Source organism: Diceros bicornis, chromosome 18, assembly GCF_020826845.1.
Source record: "Diceros bicornis minor isolate mBicDic1 chromosome 18, mDicBic1.mat.cur, whole genome shotgun sequence".
In the NCBI taxonomy this organism is placed as follows: domain Eukaryota; kingdom Metazoa; phylum Chordata; class Mammalia; order Perissodactyla; family Rhinocerotidae; genus Diceros; species Diceros bicornis.
In genome coordinates this window covers 25,104,316-25,127,992 of record NC_080757.1, presented here as the reverse complement: position 1 = coordinate 25,127,992, position 23,677 = coordinate 25,104,316, and the positions used below count along the sequence as shown (strand labels likewise).

Sequence of the window (23,677 nt, the reverse complement as noted above, 5' to 3'; positions counted from 1 at the left end):
TCTGGAAGCTTTGTTCTAATAACTGCGTGACTGTGTTTAGCAACGAACTGTTGTTTTTTAATACGGAGACAAGGCTTAAGAGTTATGTCTACAGGAGTTCTATTCACTAATTCAAAGGTCTTCAGATTTTCCTGTTTCTCGTGTGTGGAGGAAATAAATAAAAAGGACAGGACGCTCTAAAAGGGAAAAAGACAAATAGTACACATCTTGGAAACAGTTCTCCAGCTTTGTGACCAGATTTTTCAGAGCCTTCCCTACAGTATCCCTGGTCAAGCCCTGGGAAAGGGAAGTCTTTGGCCGCTTCAATCCAGCCAGGGCTAGAAGGGAGGCGTCGGGGTTCCTCCCGTGCCGCCCCCCGAGCGGACCCTCACCTTCCCCTCTCCTTCCCCTCTCCCGCTCCCCGCACTGGGCGCGCGCGCTCCCCGCTCGGCTCCAGCAGCCAGTGCCCCTGAGCCTGGAAGACAGGAGTCGGGCGCCCGGGCTCCATCCGCCCCTTCGGCCTAGGTCCCCGGAGGACGACCCTTCTCCCGCAGCCCCAAGGAAAAGGCGTCGAAGCGGGCGAAAACCGCCACAACCGCCCAACACCCCTCGCCGCGGCGAGACCGACCCTGCATCGGCGGACGGGCCCCGGCCCAGCCCTGCGCACCCACCTGCTTCCCCCGGCCGCCCCCGCGCCAGCTCCCGCGGCCCCGCCGCCGCCAGCTCCCGCTCCCGGCCGCAGCGCCATCTTGCTCCCGGCCTGCCGCCGCCACCTTCCGAGCAGCTGTCAGATGAACACAGTCGCTTCCGGGGCAAGCGCCAGGCCCCACCTCGCCGCGGACTGGGCGGCTGGGCGGGGTCGTGCGCCCACGTGACTCTGCGCGCCCCGGGAGGAGCGGCGAGCCCCCGTCACGTGAGCTGGGGGCCCCGCAGGTGCAATTCTACTTCTGGGGCTGGTGGGGCGGTCTCAGGCCCGGCTGCGGGGAGCTGATTCATTCTCTGGCTAGGCCCTGGAGGGCCCAAGTGGCAGTCGAGCGGCAAGGCGTCGTCGTTCCTCCGTTTGGAAAACCATCATCTTGGTTAGTGGAAAAGAATAGATTGAGTCCTGTTTTTTAAACTGGATGGTGGGTAGGCAGGCGTTCTTTTATTGTTACTCTTTACACATGAAGAATAGATGGATCCTGAATGCCTCTTTGATAGCTTCACAGGGCCCATTAGTGATCAGCTCTCTCCACTTTTTCTCTGAAATTGGGCAGCTTCGTTTTGGTACCCATCCCAAAAACTGAAGGTATTTAAAATTTTAGTAAACCAATAGACCCAATCCACGTATAAAACCTCTAGGGTGCACAACTCTTGTGTTTGGTTCTGATATCGTGCCACCCAGTAATCCATTTTTCCTGTACTTGCAAGCAGGGGCAAAGCAGTGGTGTTTGGAAAGCAGTTCATAATTACTCTGAACCTATCTGGGTATGTATTTACTGTGTTTTTCCTAATCAAACTACTGTCAGTAAAATAACATAAAAGTTGAATGTAAACTTTTTCAAGTCCTCAAGTAGAGTTTGCTTACTAGCAAGTAATGGATTAATTATAATTAGCTTTATCTTTCACTCTTGCCTCAGGGCGTTTACAGGGAAACAATGTGTAATAATTGTTATTTATTGGGCACAAATCACTGGTCAGGAACTTTACTGTGTTTTTTCAAATCCTCGTGTTCCTAAGAGTTACTATTGGCATTTTACTGATTAGAAGACCAAGGTTAAAAGAAGTAATTTGCCCAAGTCATTCAGCTGCAAAGCAGCAGGGCCAGGATTCAAACCCAGGTGTTTGACTTCAAAGTCCTTGCTGATTTCACTAGAGCCAGCTATTCAATTATCATGTGTTCTTTTTCATAATTGTCTACTAATTTCATTCCTCCCCTTCTTTGGGTGAAGCCGAAATTTGTGTAGCAGATAGTTCCAACTGATATAAAGGCACTAAATTCACTATGAATCTGTTGACAAACCAAGTTGATACAGGTTTATGTAGCCACTTTTATTTAAGGATGGTTGGTTACACAGGGGAAGATATGAAATAAGAGGAAATAAAGTTAAATGAAGGGAGTATATCAAGGATCATAGAAGATATGATCTCTGTTTCTGCCTGGAATACTTTGTTCTCTTTTGCCAATTGATTCCTAGCAAGACTGAGCTCAACATGTCAGCCCTCCATGACGCCTCCAGTCTGGGTGCGATGCCCTTCTGTGATGCTTCAGCCTTGTGGCCTTATGTCTGACACAGCATTTGCCACACTATTTGTTCCTTTACTGTAAGAGCAGGGACTGTGTTATCAAGCCCTGTATTCCTAACCAAATATACAGTGATTGTTTAAGGAAAATTTCTTGTGAATTTACGACGTGTCAGGCACAGTGCTAGGTACTTCTCCTCTTGAGACATGGTTGGTATTACCCCCAATTTCATAATTGAAAAAGCCAAAGCTCTGAGAAATTAAAGAACTCATTCAGTCTTACAGCTGGCAAATGGGTGGCACCAGTACATCTTCCTCCAGAATATATATTGAATCAAGGATCTGTTTGCAACAACAAACAAAATCATGTGCTTGCATGTTTTGCATCTTGTAGCAATAGGTCTCCATTTACATAAATTCTCAAGATGAACAATTTTTATCCCATCAAAATATTCAAATTGGAGTCTACCTGTCCTGACTCTAGAATAAAAGGCTGAGAATAAAGGAAATAAATAAGTTTAATTTAAATGATGTTGAGAAAAGGTTATCTATATTACAGTATTGTGGTAGTATTGATAATAGCATTCATGTCAGCTATCATTCTAAGTTCCTTACATGTATGAAGTCGATTTTTTATTTCACTGTACAAAACTAGCAACAGAAAAATCTAACAGTGAACAGTCTCCACCAGTGTATAATCATAATCCTTTACCTTTGGCAGAGACCTGCTTACTAAATGGATGAAGGGCCATAAAGCCTCAGGAAAGGTAAGCTGTAAGAGAACAGAGCCAGAGGTGTATCAAGTAATAGGAACATTCTTCCTTATCGGGATAAAACGTTTATCAGTTTTCAAGCATCGTCATCTTGAATGGAAAAAGACAGGAAAGGCATGGTTAAAGGATGGAAAATGAAGAAAGGGAGAGAATGATTATGAGCTACCTTAGCAATGAGGTGTAAAGATATTTCATAGACCAAAGAATTTAAAATCCTAGGGAATTTGAATAACCAGCCACAGAAGAGGCATCTCTTTATTGTGGCTCATACCACAAAAGACCATCAGCAAATTAGGAAATGGTAAAATAGAGTGCAGTAGGTTTCTTCTTGGAAGACAGCATGTGCTGCTGCTTGTCCATCCAAAATAAAAAGGGGGGTGGGGTGGGAAGGGAAATTCAATCTCAAAGCTTTACTTTGAAATTTGGTTCCAGATGCCTCTCCACAGCATACATCTCACCTTCCTTCACACTTGAAGGAAAAAATCCTTAAGAGTTCACCACATTTGGGTGTTGTTATTTTTAGCATAAGCTTTTGTTCTTCTATAAGAAGTATCTCTCTGGATTCAAACCACAGAAATGTCCATGAATGTTATTTCCATTGTATAATCATTTAAAAGTCACCTACAAATTGTAATTTGACATGATACACTTGGTAGTTTAGAATCATTTTTCACCAGTCCCATGTTCTTGCAGCTGATTTCAAATGTTTGGTACACGTGATTATAATAAGACTTGAAGTATTCCATGAAAACAACATTCACACTGGGACCATAAAATTATATTTCTGTATAGTCTTTTAAAAAGTCTGTTTTTTTTGGCTGGGGGGGGGACGGGGCAGCCCGGTGGCGCAAGCAGTTAAGTGCGCGTGCTCTGCTGCGGCGGCCTGGGGTTCGCCGGTTCAGATCCTGGGCACGCACCGATGCACTGCTTGTCAGGCCATGCTGTGGCGGCGTCCCATATAAAGTGGAGGAAGATGGGCATGGATGTTAGCCCAGGGCCAGTCTTCCTCAGCAATAAGAGGAGGATTGGCAGATGTTAGCTCAGGGCTGATCTTCCTCAAAAAAAAAAAAAAGTCTGTTTTTAACTTTTGTCTTCAGGAGATACTTTCTTCTTGCTGTTCTGACCAGTGACCTTTTTCCTGTGACAAGGAAAGAAAGGGAAGTTAAATCAGAAATTCTAGTTATATGTACTTTCTAAAACTCTACCAGTTCAATAAATATTTACTGAAACCTACTGTACTGTCAAGTACAGGAGGATGCACTAGGAACACAAAGATGCATTAGACACAGTCTCTGCCCTGTAGAAAACCACAATCACCTAGGCGAGGCAGAAAAGTCACAAAAAACTACACTACAACATGCTATGAAAGACAGATTCTGATCCCAACCTCATAACAACTGTTCACATTAAGTGCTAGATAACTGTTATAAGTGCTTTATATGTATCAACTTGGATCATCTTCCTGACTTATGAAGAAGACTCTATTATTATTCTCATTTTACAGATGAAGAAAATGAGGCAGAGTGGCTGAGTAACTTGCTGATCCTCACATACTGGTAATAAATGTTAAACATGAACCCCAACTGTCTGATTTTAGAATCTGGTGAATAGTGAATGCCATGAATTAAGTAATAACACAGGAAAAGGAAAAAAGTTTTGAGAAAATAATCAATGTTTGCATACTATAGTATAGTAATACAGAGTTCTTAGATGCATATTAACTCAATCATCAACCAACCCTGAGTGGCAGAGTTGGTATTATTTACATAATTATTTCCATTATATATTAGGGGGAAAAAAGCTTAGAGAGATGAAGTGACTTGTCTGAAGTCACAAAGGCAAAGTAGGGATTAGAGCCAGTTCTTCTGGCTCCAAATCCAGTTTTTCCCACTACTACACCACGTTGAGTTTGTGGTGCCTGAAGTGAGGTCCACTAGGCAACAGGATTCAGATTTATAGCTCAGTCGAGAAGCTGAGGCTGAAATAAACTTAAGAATTATCAGCATAAAGGTATGAGCTGGGGCTACAAGTGTGCGTTGAATCATTAAAAGAACATCCCAATGGAGAGGGGGGCTAGAGTCAGATCAAGTGTTGTTTGTATGCTATGTTAAGAAGTATGGCCTTTAAATGTGAAGAAAATAGAGAGAGAACCAAAGCATCTTAAGCAGAGAGCTTATGTGACAAGATTTATACCAAGTGTCCTCAAAATCTTAATGCAGCTTTAAGTTTTAATAACCTCAGAAGTATAAATGCTACAAACTTACAAAAATCAACATTTAAAGTATAATTGTTTAAAATATTGATGTTTCTTATTAAAATTTAACATAGCTACCATCTTATGCTCTAATTGACTTTTGCCCTTTGTAAAAACTCATCAGCTGCTGCTCAGTGCCTGAAAGGATTGCATTTGTAATCCTAGCTTTAAGATTACCCAAAGAACGAGGTTCTGATGCATGTACAACAGTTGGGATACAGCCCACCACAAGAAAGTCTACTGAGACAGATCAGGTGACCAAGGTGGCCACCACCTTCTCTACCAAGCCACTACTCTAAGCGTCACCCAGTGACTGTTGCCACAAAAAATTAGAATAAAAAACTTCTATTTTATGTAAAAACTTTTCTCTAATTTTTTTCAGGTATACTAATTTCCTTTTCCTAACTTCAGGAAAGGGGTCCCATTTTATAGTCATTCATGTACCTTACTACCATCAAGTACGTGGCATGATGATAGGTAGGAAAATGTAAGAAAATGCCTACATTTTATATATATTGACTGGTACTGGTAGAATTTGAAGAGTGTCATTTTCCTTAAATAGTGAGACGCGCAGTACTGTTCAGAATATTTTAACCTACCCCTATCAAAACATGTAGCTTCCTAGCAGTACTGGGCGAAAAAGGTAGTCCTGTGAAAAAATCTACACTTTAAAGTCCTCAGAGAACTCAGTTAAACCACTACAAATTTACCCAAGTAATACTTTTTAGAGGTGTTACAATGTGCTTCAGAATAAGCCTAAGATTACACTGAAATCCTGCCCAGAATATGGAGCACAAGGAAGACTCCATCAACGTGAGTCACTAATCCTCACTATTGGCCTCAGTAGTATGTCCTGATGCAGGTTGTGTGGAGACAGTGGGCAGTGCAATTCTAACTCACACTGAACTGAAATCATATTTTCAAATGGAAAAAAACAGATCATTAATATACAGATACAGAAAAATTCCAAGATCAAATCATCCAAGACCCCAAATCATAGGCGACCGAGGATATACTGCTTTTATTACATTCTATAATGGACTGTAGATCTATCAATTCTACTTCTAAAAATGTATCCTCAGGAAAAATAATGCTTACTATAACTATATGATGGAGTCAAACAGCAACTTTTCTCACCACATACTTACCGTTTATCCTTAGCTTTTTCTAAGAAATATTTTGGAGTTGTACTAATACTCTCCCTTTCCAATGGCTTCTTAATCATCTTTTTCTTTTGTTTGCTGCAAGTTACAAAGTAAGAGGAAAGAATTAAATTAAGTGCAACTTAATTTAAAAGCTAAAGCTAAAACCAGTTTTGATTCTTGACCACAAAATTCATTTTTTATCCACTTACAGGTTTACAATGATACTGTATCCACTTTAATATACTAGATTACCTAATAGCATTTAGAGGAGTAACCCAAAGGATGATAAATTCAATCAATTTTTTTAAAAAGGCACTGATTATGATTAAAGTATGTCCAATGTCAACCTTATATCCTATGCCAACAAGCATTAGAGTTTGATTTTGGCCAATTAACTGCTTTTTACCAATTTTATTAACTAAAATTCTAAGCATATTTCACTCACGTTGAATAATTTTTTAAAAATCTGAATACTTAAAATTTCAAGATGAAAAAACTGGCAATGAAAGAACATACAGTATTCACAAATATTTAAAAGGAAAGTTTTTATCTTGAAATCTTCTATAAGTAAAATTGTTAGAACTATAACGTGTAAGAGTATGAAAGCAGGAATGTATATGCAAAGAGAGAGAGAGAGAGAAGCTCCAGGTAAATTCAAGATTGTACCTTAGTAGTTTTTGGAAGCCTTTTATGTATTCTGGTACAGGACATCCGGCCTGCTGTATAACATTGGCAACGCTGAAAAAGATACCCATAAACATAAATTTGTATCTTATCAAACTGATGTTTATGTACTTAAACCCTCTGCACAATACAAGAGGAACTAAAATTACACAAACAAGAAAGTAATCCAGTAAAGTGTTCTGATATATTATCAATTATCTCCAGATATAATCCCATTGGATTACTGAGAGAACTATGCCCTGGAGTGAAAGTGATGCATTGTTGAATAATTTTAGATAGCAGCTATTTCTACACATTTATCAAGCCCTAAAAAGCTACTAAGCCCAATCTTGGATGATACACTGACTGAAACAGAGTGAAACTTAAATTTATTAAATGATAGTGCCTACCATGGGCTTGGCATTGTCTTAAGCTTTTCATGTACAGTAACTTATTCAATCCTCACAACAACCTTTTGTAGTAGATACTCTCGTTATCCCCACTTCCCAGAAGGAAAACTGAGAAGCATAGTTATGCGGATATGGGGGTCATCAGATTCACATGCTTGTAGTTGCTAAGGAGACCTTGGGTGAAGCTAGGCTGTTGGAATATACTCCCCCACACATGCACATGTGAAAGTCTGCTCAAAGCAAAACCAAGGCTGACAGAGCCAAGGCGCAGAGGCACAAATCCAAAACTTCCCCAAAACTGATAAAGAGATCAAAGTATAAACTGCCCTGGGCTATAACTCAATTTCATTTGTTAGAAATGTGAAGCACTATCAGTTATCATCAGACTAAAATTACTGTAGGCAGCCCAAATGCAGGAAATTCAGCTTCTATATTAAAATCTATGATGATGGGTTACTTTAAGACCAGAGATTCTAAAAGTATATCACATGTCACCCAATCTTCAAAGGGCTGGCTACAGCTGAATAATATTGGAGTGTATTACTAAAATAGTTTTTCCTGGGACTGAATATAAAACTCCACCTGCCCCTAAGAGTAATGGGAAGGATGCACCATGGCAAGAGATAATTTTGACTGGGCTGAAGAGATCAGGGGTTAACTTGAAACAATTCACTAATCCAAAAACCTTACTATTACATTGTGAGTAATATCAACTGATGGCTATGGGAGAATCCTGTGAGTCTGAAACTTAATGAACATTCCATTATGAATATTTCCAAATTCTAATAATGGAAGGGCAAAAACAAGGCCCTTTGATCATTTTTCCTTTTCTCATGGCTAAAATTTGGTTGACTAATACCATAACAGAATTTGGGACACATTCTATAATTATCTGTGAAGTGTGTATACATAGAAGAATAATGAAGCAATCTTGCCAACTTAATACTAAGTTATTTTTCCTAATTTACCTTCTTAATAATGGTTTATCATCTTCAGTGAAAAATGTAATAGCTTTTCCTTTATGCCCTGCTCTTCCAGTTCGACCTAAGAGAAATCAGACCATTAAAAAAACACTTTTTTCCAGAAAGGAAACGTCAAGATTCACATATAAATGTCACTGGATTTTCACAGCACTAAAGAATGAGTATTTTTGAAGGAACAGCAGAGGTCCTAACATAGGTGTGTGGGGTTCCGGGGGTGGGGTATGGTGGGAGAAGAGACAACTCACCTATCCTGTGGATATATTCCACTGAGCTGGTTGGAAAGTCATAGTTGATCACCAAGTTCACACCTTTAAAATCAATCCCTCTGGCTAGCAAGGCTGTGCAAATGAGAACCCAGATTTTTCCTGCTCTGAAGCTGTGGACTGTGTTATCTCTCTGGTTAAGAAAACATACATTAAATGTCTTAGCACCACTCTAGGAATGGAAAACAAGTACTACATAAATTTAATGCCATTATTTTTGAAAGTATACATTTGACTTTACCTGTTGCTGTGTTCTGTCTGCATGAATAACGTCCACATTAATACCTTCATAGATAAGCTCATGAAAAAGTTCTTTAGCCCTTTCAATGGACTGAACAAAAACTAGAACAGGTGGATTGAAACCCTAAAAGAAGGCAAAAATCAGCATACATAACCCATAATTAAGAATACAATCACAGTATTTCATATGATTTTAGTTCATAAGAGAACCCAATTCAACTTAGTGTACTTTTCATTGCCAAATGTCTTGGGCCAGGGGTCTAAATCTGCCCCCATCTTCCTCACCATCCACTCTCTACTCAACTTGAACTGTAATTTCCATCTTGCTAATTCCAATAATCTTGTCTAATTAATCGCCTTTCACCTTTCTACAGTGATGGATGCCCACTCCTTAAAGCAATCATCTCTTGGCTTCTGTGCCTGAGAACTTTTTTCATTCTGCTAAAATGTAATAACTATCTTTTAATTCGTTGTTTATCCTAATTGTGGGTATTCCCCCAAAGCTTAGTCTTTGGTTCTCAGTTCTCTCAATATAATCTTTATCATAGTAAGTTAAATAAAATCTCAGTTATCAACTACCAGCTCTAAGCAGAGGATTTTTACATTTTTATCATTAAACCCCACCTCTCTCTCAAACCAGGTTTCTATATTTTCAACTATCCATATTAGGGCTTAATCTTTTTATTTTGGTTCGCACATCCCTTTCAGAATCTAATGAAAGCTATGAAGCTTTCTAATAGGCAACCACTCATTCACACAAAATCTAACATATAATTTCAGAGGGTTCACAGACCTCCTAAAGCTCATACATGGCTAAAAATCCCTGGTGTATAATCTCATGTGAGTATCTGTGAAAACCTTAAATTTCCTAGTGCCAAATGATACACTTAAGAATATTAATAAAACTAACACATATAGCACTTATTATGTGCCAAGCACTGTTGTAAATACTATATTTGTATTAACTCATACTAAAACAACTATGAGATAGATATTATTATTCCCCTTTTACAGATGAGGAAGCTGTGAAACTGGTTAATTTGCCTAACGCTAGAATTCCAATCTAGGTAGTCTGGCTCCAAAGTTCATGATCTTAACCACTTTTGTAGTCACCAGGTACTTGCAAGCACCTTTCCCTTTCATCCTCCAATTATTCTTAATGCTCCACCACTAAGGCTATCACTCTCATTTATTTCCTCCTCATCTCTAACCAGCCTAATTTAACAGCCTGCTAATTGGTTCCCTTACTTTCAGTCTCTTTCCATTACAATCCATCTTACATATCACCATTTAACTAGTTTTCCTTAAAAATTACATGGCTACATTCTTCAAAAATGTCCAGTGGTTTCTCTCAACCTAACCCCAACTTTCCTGTCCAACCTGATCTTCTTTAATTCTCACCATAAACTCTATGCCTTAGAGAAGTAACTTCTTCATTAGTCTCCAAACACATTGTGTTCACATCCACCTCTTAGACTTTACTCCGGCTGCTCCTCCAGGCATCAATACTCTCCCTCTCTTCCTCTTTATCCCACAAATCCTTCAAGGCCCAGATTAGTAGATTTCCTCTGTAAGGCTTTCCCCAACCAACTGAACTCACCCTGATGGCCCCATTATGACTGTAAGAATGCTTAAGAAAAACACTGTAGCCTTTTATAGCACTTTATCACAAACTATCTTATACAAGTATATTTATATTATTCCCTAAAAAAGACTAAATTCCAGGGGCAGGGCTTCAGATTTATATTTCTTTTATTACCTCCCACCCTGACTCCTCATAGTGAACTTTTTAACTATAGCTTCTATTCAATACTTACTGAAGGGATATAAAAACAGAAAACCCCACTCAGTGTCCTACTCATTCTACAATGTCCCAATTCTATAAGAAACCAGCAGAGGGATGAGGGGATAAAGGAGGCAGATATACATGTAGATACGGAAAAAGGAGGCTTTCAGGGCATCAGGTCTTTTCCTAGCCTAGCCTGACCTGGGAACATGAAACTTACCAGATTCTAAGACGTGAGCCTCCTCCCTTGGGACAACAGTTGGCCCAATGTGCTTCTTAAGAATTTACCACTGGCTTACTAAATATGATACAGGAATAGTGCTCAGCCTCCCACCAGTAACATAAGGCTTGGTGAACTCTATCAAAATTCAAGAATGTAGTCCAAGTATACCTTTTTAACAAGTTCTCTCATGGCCAGAAGTTTTCCAGTCTCAGACCCAACAAAGAGAAGCTCTTGTTCTACAGTCTCCACTGCAGAATTCCTGAAAAGAAAACATACCTTCGAGTTTGCAAGAACCAATTTTTGCTTTTCCTCCCTGATTTCTAAATAAATAAAAAATATACACATAACTCCAATAGAATCAACTTTTCCATTGTTAATATAAGTACTTATTTATATTTTAACTTGAAGACAAAGTTATTTTTAAATGTTTTACTCTAATTATAAAAATGTTATCTTAAGAAAATTTGAAAAATATTAAAAAATGTAAATAAAATAAACTGCCCATAATTTTACCATTTTAGAATAACCTTTGACATTTTGTTGTATTCTAGTCATAAATTTTCATGTATCTAATTATTTATTTATAAAAAAATTTCTAAAAGTAAAATTATTGGATAAAATAATGAGAACATTTGTAAGGTTGCTATTATATATGGCTGAACTTTTGTCTTAATGATTAGGAAAGGTTTATTTATAGACAGACACTTGGGGGTGAGGTATCTTAAGGCTTTCTTAACACTCGGTAAGATGCTGCAATACATTATACTATGTCATAAATATTTTTTCCATTCTTTTGTCTGCCTTTATAATTATACTTATGGTGAATTTGTTCTATTTTCTTTTTATACACAGAGTTTTAAGTTTAAAGTAGACAGGGTATTCTTTACTATTCCATTCGGCTTCTTTTTTACTTAACATGGTATTATTACAAGCACTTTTTTATATAGTTATAGACTTCATACTTATCATTTCATGGGTTGCATAATAGTCTATCAAGCGGGAATATTATAATTTCCTAAAACTTTTTTCTATTGAGCATTCACTTAGCATAAAATGCTACCCAAAATATTTTTTTAAAGGAATTACAAATCAAGTGGCTCAGTAACATCAGCTTCTTCCTCTGTGTTTCTATTTGTTAAGCCATCAAAGAAACTAAATCCTCTGGGTAGCGGGGCTCATGTCATACTTTGTGGATGAGAAAAATCAACTAAAAGCATGATGATAGGAATACTAATATGACAATATGAGAATCTCCCTTTGGATTATTCTAAAATAGAAAATCTTTACTCAATCTTGACTTTATTTATTTATTTTTTTAATTTTATTTATTTATTTTTCCCCCAAAGCTCCAGTAGATAGTTGTATGTCATAGCTGCACATCATTCTAGTTGCTGTATGTGGGACGAGGCCTCAGCATGGCCGGAGAAGCAGTGTGTCGGTGCGCGCCCGGGATCCGAACCCGGGCCGCCAGCAGCAGAGCGCGAGCACTTAACCGCTAAGCCACGGGGCCGGCCCCTCAATCTTGACTTTAAAGAATACGTTTCTTTCAGTAAAACTTTCCGTTATTAACCTCAGGCCAAACAACCTATCTCCTTGAGTCTAAAACAAATGACTTTCATTAAAAAAAAAATCAGTGAAATAATATGGAAGAATAATTACCTTGCTCCAATGGATACAGTAATGACATTGTCCAGGCTGAGTTTGCACCACTGCTCAACATCATAAGCAAAAGTTGCACTGAACATAGCTCTTCTGACCTTGTGGGACGTGCAGGCCAGGAAAATGGAAGCCAGCTGGTCTCTGAACCCAGTTTTGCCATCTTCAAACAGTTTGTCTGATTCATCTACTACCAGCCATTCAACACTAAGAAAGAACAAAACAACTTGTAGGTACTGAACTGGAAGATCCAAGATACTTCATTAACCTATGGGGACATATGAAGAAGTCAAACAATGGTGCTACCTCTCAAATCCACATATCACACCAGAAAAAGGTACAAAAAAAATAAACAGGAAAAAAGGGAAAAACAAGATAAACATAAATTAACATTCTATTCCATTAGCCTCAAAGATATGAGGTTCCATTAGCAACAGCAGAGCTTCACATAAACCTTATAAACTTCATAACCATTGCTGAAAGATGCAAAAAAGTCTAGGGGAATTCTGTGCTAACTGCTTATCAGAATCTGTAACTTTCTTCCAGACTAGACAGTTATTTTTCTGAGTTTAATGAAAACCATTATTCTCAGGATCAACACTAATTGAAAGTTGGCAGATAGCAAGCTTCAACAGGCAATAATACAAGCAATTGAGAATAAAATATAATCAACTAAATGAAAATACACATAAAAGACATTAAAATATTATCTGTACCTTGTTAAGTCTATTCCTGGAGGATCTTGCTTTAATAAATAGATTAGTCGATTTGGAGTAGTCACAAGAATATCTATACAAAAAACAAATGGTACAAATTACAAAAACAAGACTCATCTCTCTTAAACTAGGGAATTAAGCCTCCTGAATTTCAGTTAATAACCTGAAGTGGGGAGAGGAGGGGGAGATTATACTTGCTATACTCACTACACTAACAGCACAAAAGTTCTTTCTTATTAGTAAGCTAATATACATATTCTTTAATCCATCATAGCACAAACTACTATATCCTTACTCTCCTTTTATTATATCTGATCTGCCTTCTCAGCTTCTAAGAGGCAAGAACTAATCCAATAGTTTGATTTTCAAATATATTTTTTTGTTTTTCAGGAAAATCCTTTCTTTAAATGCAATTTTATTCAGAAGCTCAAGATAAGAGACAGGTAAAAGCAGATTCTCTGGCTGATATAAAGGTAGGGATGTAAGCAATTCTTATCTGCTGAGTATTTCCATGGCAGATTAAAAATCAATAGTATCAAGCAGGGTTTCTCAGCCTCAGCACTACTGACATTTTGGTCTAGATAACTCTTTGTTGTATGGGGCATTGTAGGATGTTTAACAGCATCCCTGCCTCGCCTCTACTCACTACATATTAGTAGCACCCCTCCCAAGTTGTGACAACTTAAAATGTGTCCAGGTATTGCCAAATGTCCCTGGGGTGGAGGGTGAGGTGGGGGTTGGGGGCAAAACTGCCTCTGGTTGAGAACCACTGGTATATATTTATATAACTACTGGGTGGGAGTGGGGAGATCTCTTTTAGCTTCTCTAAAAATCAAACCAATTATATGCATGACTATGCTTTATGAACTCTTAGGTGGCAACTAGGATATCTGTAATTTCCAAATCCCTTACATGCTCTTACATGAATCCCTTACCAAACTTCTTAGATGATTTAGGTCCAAATTTCTTGGCTGCCACTGCTGCTTTGTGGATCATGTGTATCCTGAATCCTGTTCTCTCAGAGATTTTTACTAACTCTCGATGAATCTAAAATGGAAAATGATAAAAACATTAGCTGCTGAGATACCTGGATAAGACATATAGTCTCATTTACATTATTAACAAAATAAATCTATTACCAACCTATAAATATCTGAAATTAAACCCATGATAATCTGTAGACTTCAATGCCTAATAAGATTCAGTAGTTTCTTCAGGTCTAGTGAACTAGTTCCAAGAGATAAAACCAAAACTCTTCCAATCTGTTAAATATTGTTTTTAGAATACAGTACTAATATAGAACTATTTCATAGTTGGCATGTATTTTTATTAAGTACATTGAGAGGGTAGAGCAGACCCTGTATAGTTTTACTTTCTCAAAAATGAGATGAGGTTTCATTTATCTAGATGAGAAAAATACGTTTTAGAGATGGACCATATATTACAGTTGCTTTTCAACTTTAAGGATCTTAGAGCACTTACCAAAGAAATTTAGAAAATTATAGAAAGACTTAAAAGACTTGCCGATATACAGTAAGATACAGAGCAATGTGCTCTCTACAGAATACCTGAACATGACAAAAGACATGGGCCTTACTCTTTTTGAAAGCTTTTTATTATCCTCAAATAAGAAATGACTGACACAAACACATTCTCATTCAAAGCTACAAGTCATACCTGGCTGGCAAGTTCTCGTGTTGGTGATATAATCAGGGCTCTAAAGCCTTTATTTGCGGGCTGTTTCAGCTGCATTAAAATGGGAATGCTAAAAGCCAAAGTCTTTCCAGATCCAGTAGGAGCAGAAGCCAGAAGTTCTCGACCCTAAAAATAGTGTATATTAAGAACAAGGAAAAGTACATAAACTTTTCAGAGCCTGGTCAAATGATGCTACCAGCCACAGAAATAACAAACAAAATTATACATAATAAATCCAATCATTCATGTTCCCATCGCTTTTCTAACTTCTCCCATATTTGCTTTTCTAACATCATCCATCCCTGCTACCACCACCCCAACGGAGTTTCTGAGCATTGCCACCAAAGTCCACTTGAACTGGGTCAAGAATATGGATAACTAAAATCCAAAGATAATTCAAAATTTCATTTAAATTTTTCTTTCCCACTAAACTCTTTTATCAAAGCAAAATTAAAAAATCAACTTTTATCCTGATTATCTGTACTGCTCAATCCCTAGGGAAGGTTTTAATAAATACTAGAATGGCTGAAAATAAGAAATAAAAAGTAGTGATAACCTGAGTGACAGAGTAACTGATAGCTGATAATCTTCAAAAAGTCACTGAGAGGGGCCGGCCCCGTGGCGTAGTGGTTAAGTGCATGCGCTCCGCTCCTGGCGGCCCGGGTTCAGATCCCGGGAGCACACTGACGCACCAGTTGTCAGGCCATGCTGTGGCGGTGTCCCATATAAAGTGGAGGAGGATGGGCACAGATGTTAGCCCAGGGCCAGCCTTCCTCAGCAAAATGAGGAGGATTGGCATGGATGTTAGCTCAGGGCTAATCTTCCTCACCAAAAAAAAAAAAAAGTCACTGAGATTTTTAAAGCTTTAAAGTCAAGTCATGACAGAAACTATCTTAAAATTAAAAGCAAATTTACTATAATGTGAGACAATAATATTATTCAACTGTATCCTCATTTCAGTTCCCAAAGAAAATGAAAAGGAGTAGTATGGATGAAAAGGTAACTCATATCCTTTGGCTACCAGAACTGAAGGCCATCTTGGTTATGTGGGGGGAAGAAGTCAGCTCTCATTGCTACCAAAAGAAATCTCAAAAAAAACTCAATTTCCAAAAATCTAAGTTAACTCACACCTCTATCAACAGGTAGATAAAAAAACTGTGGGACATTCACACAACAGAACACTACTCAGTAACAAACTACTGCTATATGCAACATGGATGAATCTCGAGAACAGTATGCAGAGTAAAAGAAACCAAAAATAAAAGAATAAATAATGAATGATGCCACTTATATGACATTCTAGAAGAGGGAAAACTAGTACATGGCAATAGAAACCAGAACAGTGGTTACCTCTGGGCAGGGGTGGAGTGAGGACTGAATGGAAAGGGCACAAGAGAATTTTCTGGGACGATGGAAATGTTACCCATCTTCACTGAGGTGATGGTTGCATAGGGTATGCATTGTTGAAACTCACTAAACTGTGCACTTAAAATCTATACATTTTATTATATATAAAGTATACTTCAATAATAAAAAATATTGGGGAAAAAACAAGTCGTGTACAAGAATTCTGTATTTCTGAAATAGTTCCTTGGAATTATAAACTAAATCATAGATGAATAAACAGAACATAGTCCATGTCCTCAGAGGGTTTACACTCTAGTAAAATGGAAAAGATAAAAGTAATTAAGTGCAAATACACGCTTTAGACAAATGTTGCAAGAAAAAGAACACACTAAATACCATAGAGAATTGGGTGGCAGGGGAAAGAGTGCTGGTAAAGGAAAAAGATTACATCTTGCTGTAGTGATTAAGCCAAGTTTTATGGAGGCACAGGCATTTGAGATGGACCTTAAAAGCAAGGGAAGGATTTCAACAGAAGGAGATAAGGTAGAAAGGAAGATTTCAAAGAAAGAGAATGAGCAAACACACACAGGAAGGAATGCTGGAGGCATTCTAGACCTTCACACTCACATGAAGCATAACTGGAATGGCTTGCATTTGGATTGGCGTAGGCGTCTGGAAGCCTGCATCTAGAATGTTCTGAAGCAGTTGAGAATTGATTTTATATTCCTGGTCAAGTTGCTGAAATGTAGCAATTGGGTCAGGAAGATCAGTTCCTTGGACGTGAATTTTGTGTTTATTCCGGAAAAAGTTTATCTGAAAAGTGAAATAAAGGGGTCACCATGGATATGGTCAAATACATTGTCAGATATTGTCAAGCAACAGTAACAGTTTCTAGGATAAGCTTTGGTAGCATATGAAACTTTTTGGTTAAATTCCAAGCACTAAAATATACAGATATTAGCTACATCTCATGCCCTTTCACAGACAGACCTTCATTACAATGAAACCTATCTATCCACATTTTCTTCGTATTAATGTGTCAATGCCATGAATAACGTGTTATTCATATTAATGGACTACTGTCATAGTCATAACTTATAATCGTAAATAAACTTCTAGAAGCCAGGCATTGAATCCATCTAATTTCTTTGTATGGCACTTAGCACACAAGTGCCAATGCCTTTTGATGATTTATCCTAAACTCTATTTATTAAGTCTGAGTGCCAAAAGCAGAGTCAAGTGGTAGTGACTTGGTTTGTTTTCTCATTCTCTGATCCAGAGACAGCCAAATTCTGGATTCTGGGTTACTGAAGTGAGTTGAACAATACTCTCCATATGCAACCTGGCAGGTGTGCAGCAGACATGACAATGGTGTATCTGTTGTTTCTTCTGTATTCTACTCTCCCTAGTCCCAAATTATAAAATAGGTTTCTTAAGAATTCTAACACAAATCCCTGTCAGAAGAAATCCTTCTAAATCAGTGAGCTTAACATAGAGGAGAAAGGGGGCCAATTTTACATTTATCAAAAGGGGATCAGAGGGGCTGGCCAGGTGGCGTAGTGGTCAAGTTCATGCACTCTGCTACGGCGGCCCGGTGTTTGCACATTCGGATCCAGGGCGCAGACCTACACACCACTTATCAAGCCATGCTGTGGCAGGCATCCCATATAAAGTAGAGGAAGATGGGCACGGATGTTAGCCTAGGGCCAATCTTACTCAGCAAAAAGAGGACTGGCAACAGATATTAGCTCAGGACTAATCTTCCTCACTAAAAAAAACGCGGGGGGGTATAAGAAATTTAAAAAATTTAATTCTAAACACATTATCGTCTTGAAACCTGAACAGGTCAAGAATTATGTAGTATATAGTATATATACTATAAGAGTATATATATATATATATATATATAAATTCTTGACCTGTTCAAGTTTCAAGATACTTTTAAGAATTTTAAACTTTAAAATTTTCAGCCACAGCACAAATACCTACTTTGCTTTAAGTTTTATTACAGTAAAATCTAAACTAATGTCATTAATCTTCTATCTTAACAAAACCATATTCACTTTTACCAAAAGAATAACCCAAGGACAGTGAAAAAGTCACTGGGTCAGAAAAGCAACTAGGGCTAAGACATTTTTCTAACCTTTTCTTTTCTGAGCTGCTCCAACTTTCCTGAAGTTAGTTTATTTTCTCTTTTGATTTTTTTATCTTCAATCTTTGCTTCCACTGATGATATCCACTGTATAGTAGAACCTTCTTGAGAAGTAACTTCTAAAATATATTTTTAAAAAATTAAAAGATTTTAAGTATAACATTATTGGGTGTAGCAAACAAGCCATACTTTTACAACAAACAAAAGAAAAAGTACTAGCTGATGCAACTAGATAAAAGAAACTAATAGGAGGTATACAAATTGGGAGAGAGGCAAGTTCTGTGTTGGTAAAATCAGAGCTCTGAAGCTCCTTCTCTTTTGTTAGTTATTTCAGCTGTGTAATATGTAGATGAGTGTATACTTGAAAACAACAAGGGATTGATGGAAAAACTACTTAAATAAGAGATTTCAATGAGGCAGCCAGCTTTTCTATATTCAAACAACACCAGCTAGAAAATAAATATTATGAAAGAAAAGATTTCACTTGTAATAGTAATGAACACAACACAATATTTAAGGACTACTCAATATTATACAGATAGCATTTCTCACTAAATCTATAAATAATATTAGTTCAATGAAAAGTAATGATAGGATTGTTTGGGTAATTGGACTAGCTGACTTTGAAGTTAATGCGGGAAAATACATATGTAGAATAACTTAAAAAATTCTAAGAAGAGTAATGAGCAAAGACTACTTCTGGAATTTCTTTTTAATTTTTTTTCAACTTCACTGAGGCAAAACTGACATACAATAAATTGCATATATTTAAAGTATACAACTTGAAGAGTTTTGACATATATATTTATACTGTTAAACCATCACCACATTCAAGGTTATTTCCATCACCTCCCCAAATTTCCTTGTGGCCCCTTGTAATGCATCGCTTGCTCCATTCCTGGGCAACTACCTATCTCCTTTCAGTCACTGTAGATTAATTTGCTTTTTTTGGAATTTTATATAAATGGAATCATGTAGTATATACTAAAATTAGTCTGGCTTCTTTCACTCAAAATAGTTATTTTGAGATTCACCCATGTTGGAGCATGTATCAATAGTTCTTAACTTTTTGTTTCTAGGTAATATTCCATTGTATGAATATACAATGTTTATCCTCGGTTATCCTTGACCTATTGAAGGACATTTGAGTCATTTCCAGTTTTTGGCTATAACAAATAAAGCCTCTAAGAACACTTGTGTACAAGTCTTTGTGAGGACATGGGTTTTCCTTTCTCTTGGGTAAATGCTACAAGAGGAATAGGCAGGTCACATGCTAGGTGCATGTTTAACTTTTTTAAAAAAGTCCTTTGTCAATTTCTACCAAAAAAAAAATCTACTAGAATTTTAATTGGGATTGCATTGATTCTACAGATCCCTTTAGGGAGAAAATATTCAGTTGCCCAATCAACAAACATGGTATGCCACAGCACTCTACCAGATTTTATAACATATTATAAGGCCACAGTAATTAAAACAAGCTGGTACTAGTATAGGAATACAGAAATATAAACCAATGAAATAGAACAGAGCCCAAAGATAGACCCAAATATATAGGGGAAGTAAGTTTACAATAAAAGTTGCATTTAAATCCAATAGGGAAAAGATGAATTATCAATATATTAGGACAATAAGCTAGCTATCAGGCAAAAAATTAAATTAGTCCCCTATTCACTCCTTATACCAAATAAAATCCCAGAAGGTCAAATATTTCAAGATAACAAAATGAAACTAAAAATAAAAAAAATAGGAGAATTTTTTAAAAAATAAGCTTAATGCTTGGAAGGCAAAAACAAAAACAAAACAAAAAACCCATAAAGGAAAAGATAAATTTAACACATAAAATGGCAAAAATAAAAAAAGTGACATGAAAAAATAGAAAACAGTTTTGTAAACATAATATGCTAGACATAGAGCTAATTTCCTTAATATATATGAGGTCTAATAAATTAAGAAGAAGCAGATTACAATCTAATAGAAAAAAGGTGCAAAATACACGAGGAGACAAATTTACAGAAAAAGAAAACTCGCATACATTGCTGGTGGGAATCACAAAGTAGAATGACTTTTTTTTTTTTTTTTTTTTTGTGAGGAGGACCAGCCCTGAGCTAACATCCAATGCCAATCCTCCTCCTTTTTTGCTGAGGAAGACTGGCCTTGGGCTAACATCTGTGCCCATCTTCCTCCACTTTATGTGGGACGCCGCCACAGCATGGCTTAACAAGCAGTGCATTGGGGCACACCCGGGATCCGAACTGGCGAACCCCGGGCCTCCACAGCGGAGCACGCGCACCCAACTGCTTGCGCCACCGGGCTGGCCCCTGACTTTTTTTTTTTAAATAAGATTATGCTCCCTTTTATGAGACAGTTGGTATTAATAGACCCAAATTGTTACTAATTCACAAGATCTTGAATTTTCCAATTGAACTATATATGTCTGTACACATCTGTTGCTAAATGGTTATAGCACATATCTGTGTGTTTCTGGTTGCCCAACATTTGAATCCTTTTCCTAAGTGTGTGGCAGGTCTTTTTTTACTAATCTTGGTGGAAGGCTTTATCAAAAACTTCTTTGCAGCCAGGGAAGTAAAATCATTTTTATAGCAACAGTGTAACAGCAAAAGTATGGAAACAAAGTAAATGTCCATGACACAGGAACTTGTCAAATCAATTATGGAACATCCCTACAATGTATAATGGGATACTATGCTATGATTTAATGAAGGAAGCAGTGGACTTCCTACCGACACAATGTTTCTGATGGACAATTCCAAAATATCTCAATTTAAAGTAAATCCATTTGTTAACTCTGAAATTCCAGTCCTAAGAATTTACCAGACAGATATACTCACACATACCCAAAAAGATAAGTAGAATGACACAGGAATTTGTTAAATCAGTTATGGAATGTACAGTGGGATGCTATGCTGTGTTAAAATGAACAAGGCAGTGCACTTCCTACTGATTCCAAACAATCTCCAAGATATATTGTTTTTTTAAAAAGTAGGAAGAGTAGGGAAGGTTCAGAAAAGAAAAGCATATTGAGTATGCTATCATTCATGTTTTTTAAGAGAGGTATAAATACATATGAATAGACTATCTCTACAAAAATACATAAGAAATTGATTAGCAGCAGTTAGGAGAAATAGGGGACTAGAGATAAAAGAGCGGGAGGAAAATTTACTTTTCACCATTGTATAACTTTTTAAAACTGTTTATGAGCATTTATTTTATTAAAAGTAAACAGCTAGGAAACTTATAATAGATATAACAAAGAAAAAGATAAATACCCTTGTAGTATAGGAAAAAACCCTGTGAAAAACAGGCAGAGTAAGAACAGACAATTCACAAAAGTTGAAAGGTAAAATTCAGTAAAGTATATGAAAAGATGCTCAACCTCACCAGTTATCAAGAAAATATAAATTTAAAAAATAGTTTCATTCATTAGATTGGCAAAAAACTTAAGACCAATAGTATCCAGCATTGACATGAGTGTGGGAAGTCATTCTGCAGTATCTGTTCATAGAAAGAAGTGTTCATACCCTTTCAGCCAGTGATTCCACTTTGGGGATGCTAATTACAGAAATAACAGCACCCATACAAAAGGATATATGTACAAGTATCTTTATTGTAGCAATATTTGTAAAGGCAAATACCTGGAAACAACTCGAATGCCATCACCTGATGAATGACTGTATAGCGTCTGATTTGTAACCATAAGTTTGTATTATTTTTGTAATTGAAAAGAAATTAAATGAGAAAAGACAGAAATCAAGCACTAACCTGAAGTCACTTTCTTCCTCTTGTTCTTGTTCTGCTCCCTCTTCCTTTCAGTTAGGCTTTCTTTTTTCTCTTCATCCTGGAGCTCCTGATGAGTTCTTGATGCTCCACACTCACCTGGCACAGACTTGTTTCCAAAAAAGTCCAGTCCCTGCAGCACCTCCGAAGAATCAAAGTCATATTTCCTTTTTCCTACCTAAAACCCAAAAAAGTTTTAAATGAAATCCACTGGCAGATTGGCATTGCTTTCACCCAAGCAGTATTGGCAGTTAAGAACATGGGTCCAGTGACTCCCGTCTTGTTTACATTTTCACCAAATATTTGCTGAGCTGACAAGTGTGTTCGGGCAAATGGAATCCAAGATGACACCTTTTCTGACCTTGTAACGGTAATAAAAATCATCATAATAGCAGCTGACACTTACATACTCTTATCAGAGTCACATTTATATGCTGTCAGGCAGATTTCTAAGCATGTTTATATATACAAAATTACTTCATCCTTCAACAACCCTACGAAGTATATAGCAATATTACAGATGAGAAAATCGAGGCATTAGGAGGTCAAGTAACTCGACCAAGGTCTCAAAACTAGTAACTGGCAGACCCAGGATTTGGACCCGAATAATCTGGCTACAGAGTTCAAACTCTTGACAACTACACTATACTGCCAGTCGGAGAAAGAAGAAACACAGTGTCGCACACACACACACAAAAGTTCCTCAATATCAAAGTTGACAGTCAAGATTTTCCATAACTGGACAGCAACCAACTTCTCCCGATTTATCACGCACCCACTCCCTGTAAGAGCCCCCATTTCTAAATCGCTTTTCTCATTGGTTACTTAACACGCCATGGGGTTGCGGGAATAAAAGGAACCATGCCCACTAAAGCTATATCCGTGCCAAGCCAAACCTGTGACCATAGTGAAAGCATCTGTTCTTTCCTTTTCGGGTTGATTCTGTTTTCGATATTACTTTCCACCAGTTTCGGAGAAAAAGTTACTTTTGAAAAAAGGATTCCAACTGTGTTTTCAATAAACTGCCCAACTAAATCTACAAAAGGATGGCGAAAGAGTCCATTCAGAAGGCGGGACTTGACGGGTAGATCTGCGGGTAAGCCGAACGCAGGAGGGAAAATGCCCCACAGCCAGGACACGGGGTCCCCAAGTGCCGGCTCTCCCTGCAACCAGTTCATTCTCGGGCGACGGCCCCTTCTTACTTACTAAGGCTTCTGTCTCCCTGCGCACAGTACCTGGAATCTGGCTGCGTCCGCCGAAAAGCGTCTCACGTCGAATTTCGCCCCCGCGCCAAGCCGGCGAAACAAATCGTGAGCATCCATCTTTACCCAGAAAGCCCCGCGGTCCCACAGCGCCTGCGCAGAGGACTTCCTC

General features: G+C 37.8%; 2 protein-coding genes and 1 long non-coding RNA gene across 11 annotated transcripts in view; 1 reads left to right on the top strand and 2 right to left on the bottom strand.

Annotated features, from left to right (window-relative positions):
- SYNRG (synergin gamma) overlaps positions 1-762 on the bottom strand; it is a 75,347-nt gene extending 74,585 nt beyond the window's left edge. For 5 of the 9 annotated variants that reach the window (XM_058560419.1, XM_058560421.1, XM_058560422.1 and 2 more), the window contains exon 1: positions 651-762. In XM_058560419.1, coding sequence (XP_058416402.1) covers positions 651-727 — 77 coding nt within the window. In that variant the 5' untranslated portion in view covers positions 728-762. The remainder of the gene's footprint in view (positions 1-650) is intronic. The other 4 variants (XM_058560424.1, XM_058560425.1, XM_058560427.1 and 1 more) reach the window with 1 other exon arrangement.
- A 193-nt stretch (positions 763-955) lies between these two features.
- Positions 956-5,243, top strand: LOC131417261 (uncharacterized). Its single transcript, XR_009222695.1, has 3 exons — positions 956-1,058; positions 2,924-2,969; positions 4,480-5,243. It is a non-coding gene; the product is annotated as an uncharacterized LOC131417261 (long non-coding RNA).
- DDX52 (DExD-box helicase 52) lies at positions 2,703-23,639 on the bottom strand. The gene is made up of 15 exons (XM_058560430.1): positions 23,539-23,639; positions 22,289-22,481; positions 18,500-18,627; positions 16,984-17,169; positions 14,992-15,135; positions 14,250-14,361; positions 13,315-13,387; positions 12,602-12,805; positions 11,111-11,201; positions 8,935-9,057; positions 8,676-8,826; positions 8,416-8,491; positions 7,041-7,112; positions 6,378-6,470; positions 2,703-4,113 (listed from the first exon to the last, which is right to left on the bottom strand). The coding sequence occupies exons 1-15, from the start codon at positions 23,623-23,625 to the stop codon at positions 4,056-4,058; spliced, it is 1,791 nt and encodes a 596-aa protein (XP_058416413.1). The 5' UTR covers positions 23,626-23,639; the 3' UTR covers positions 2,703-4,055.
- Between the last annotated feature and the right edge of the window lie 38 nt (positions 23,640-23,677).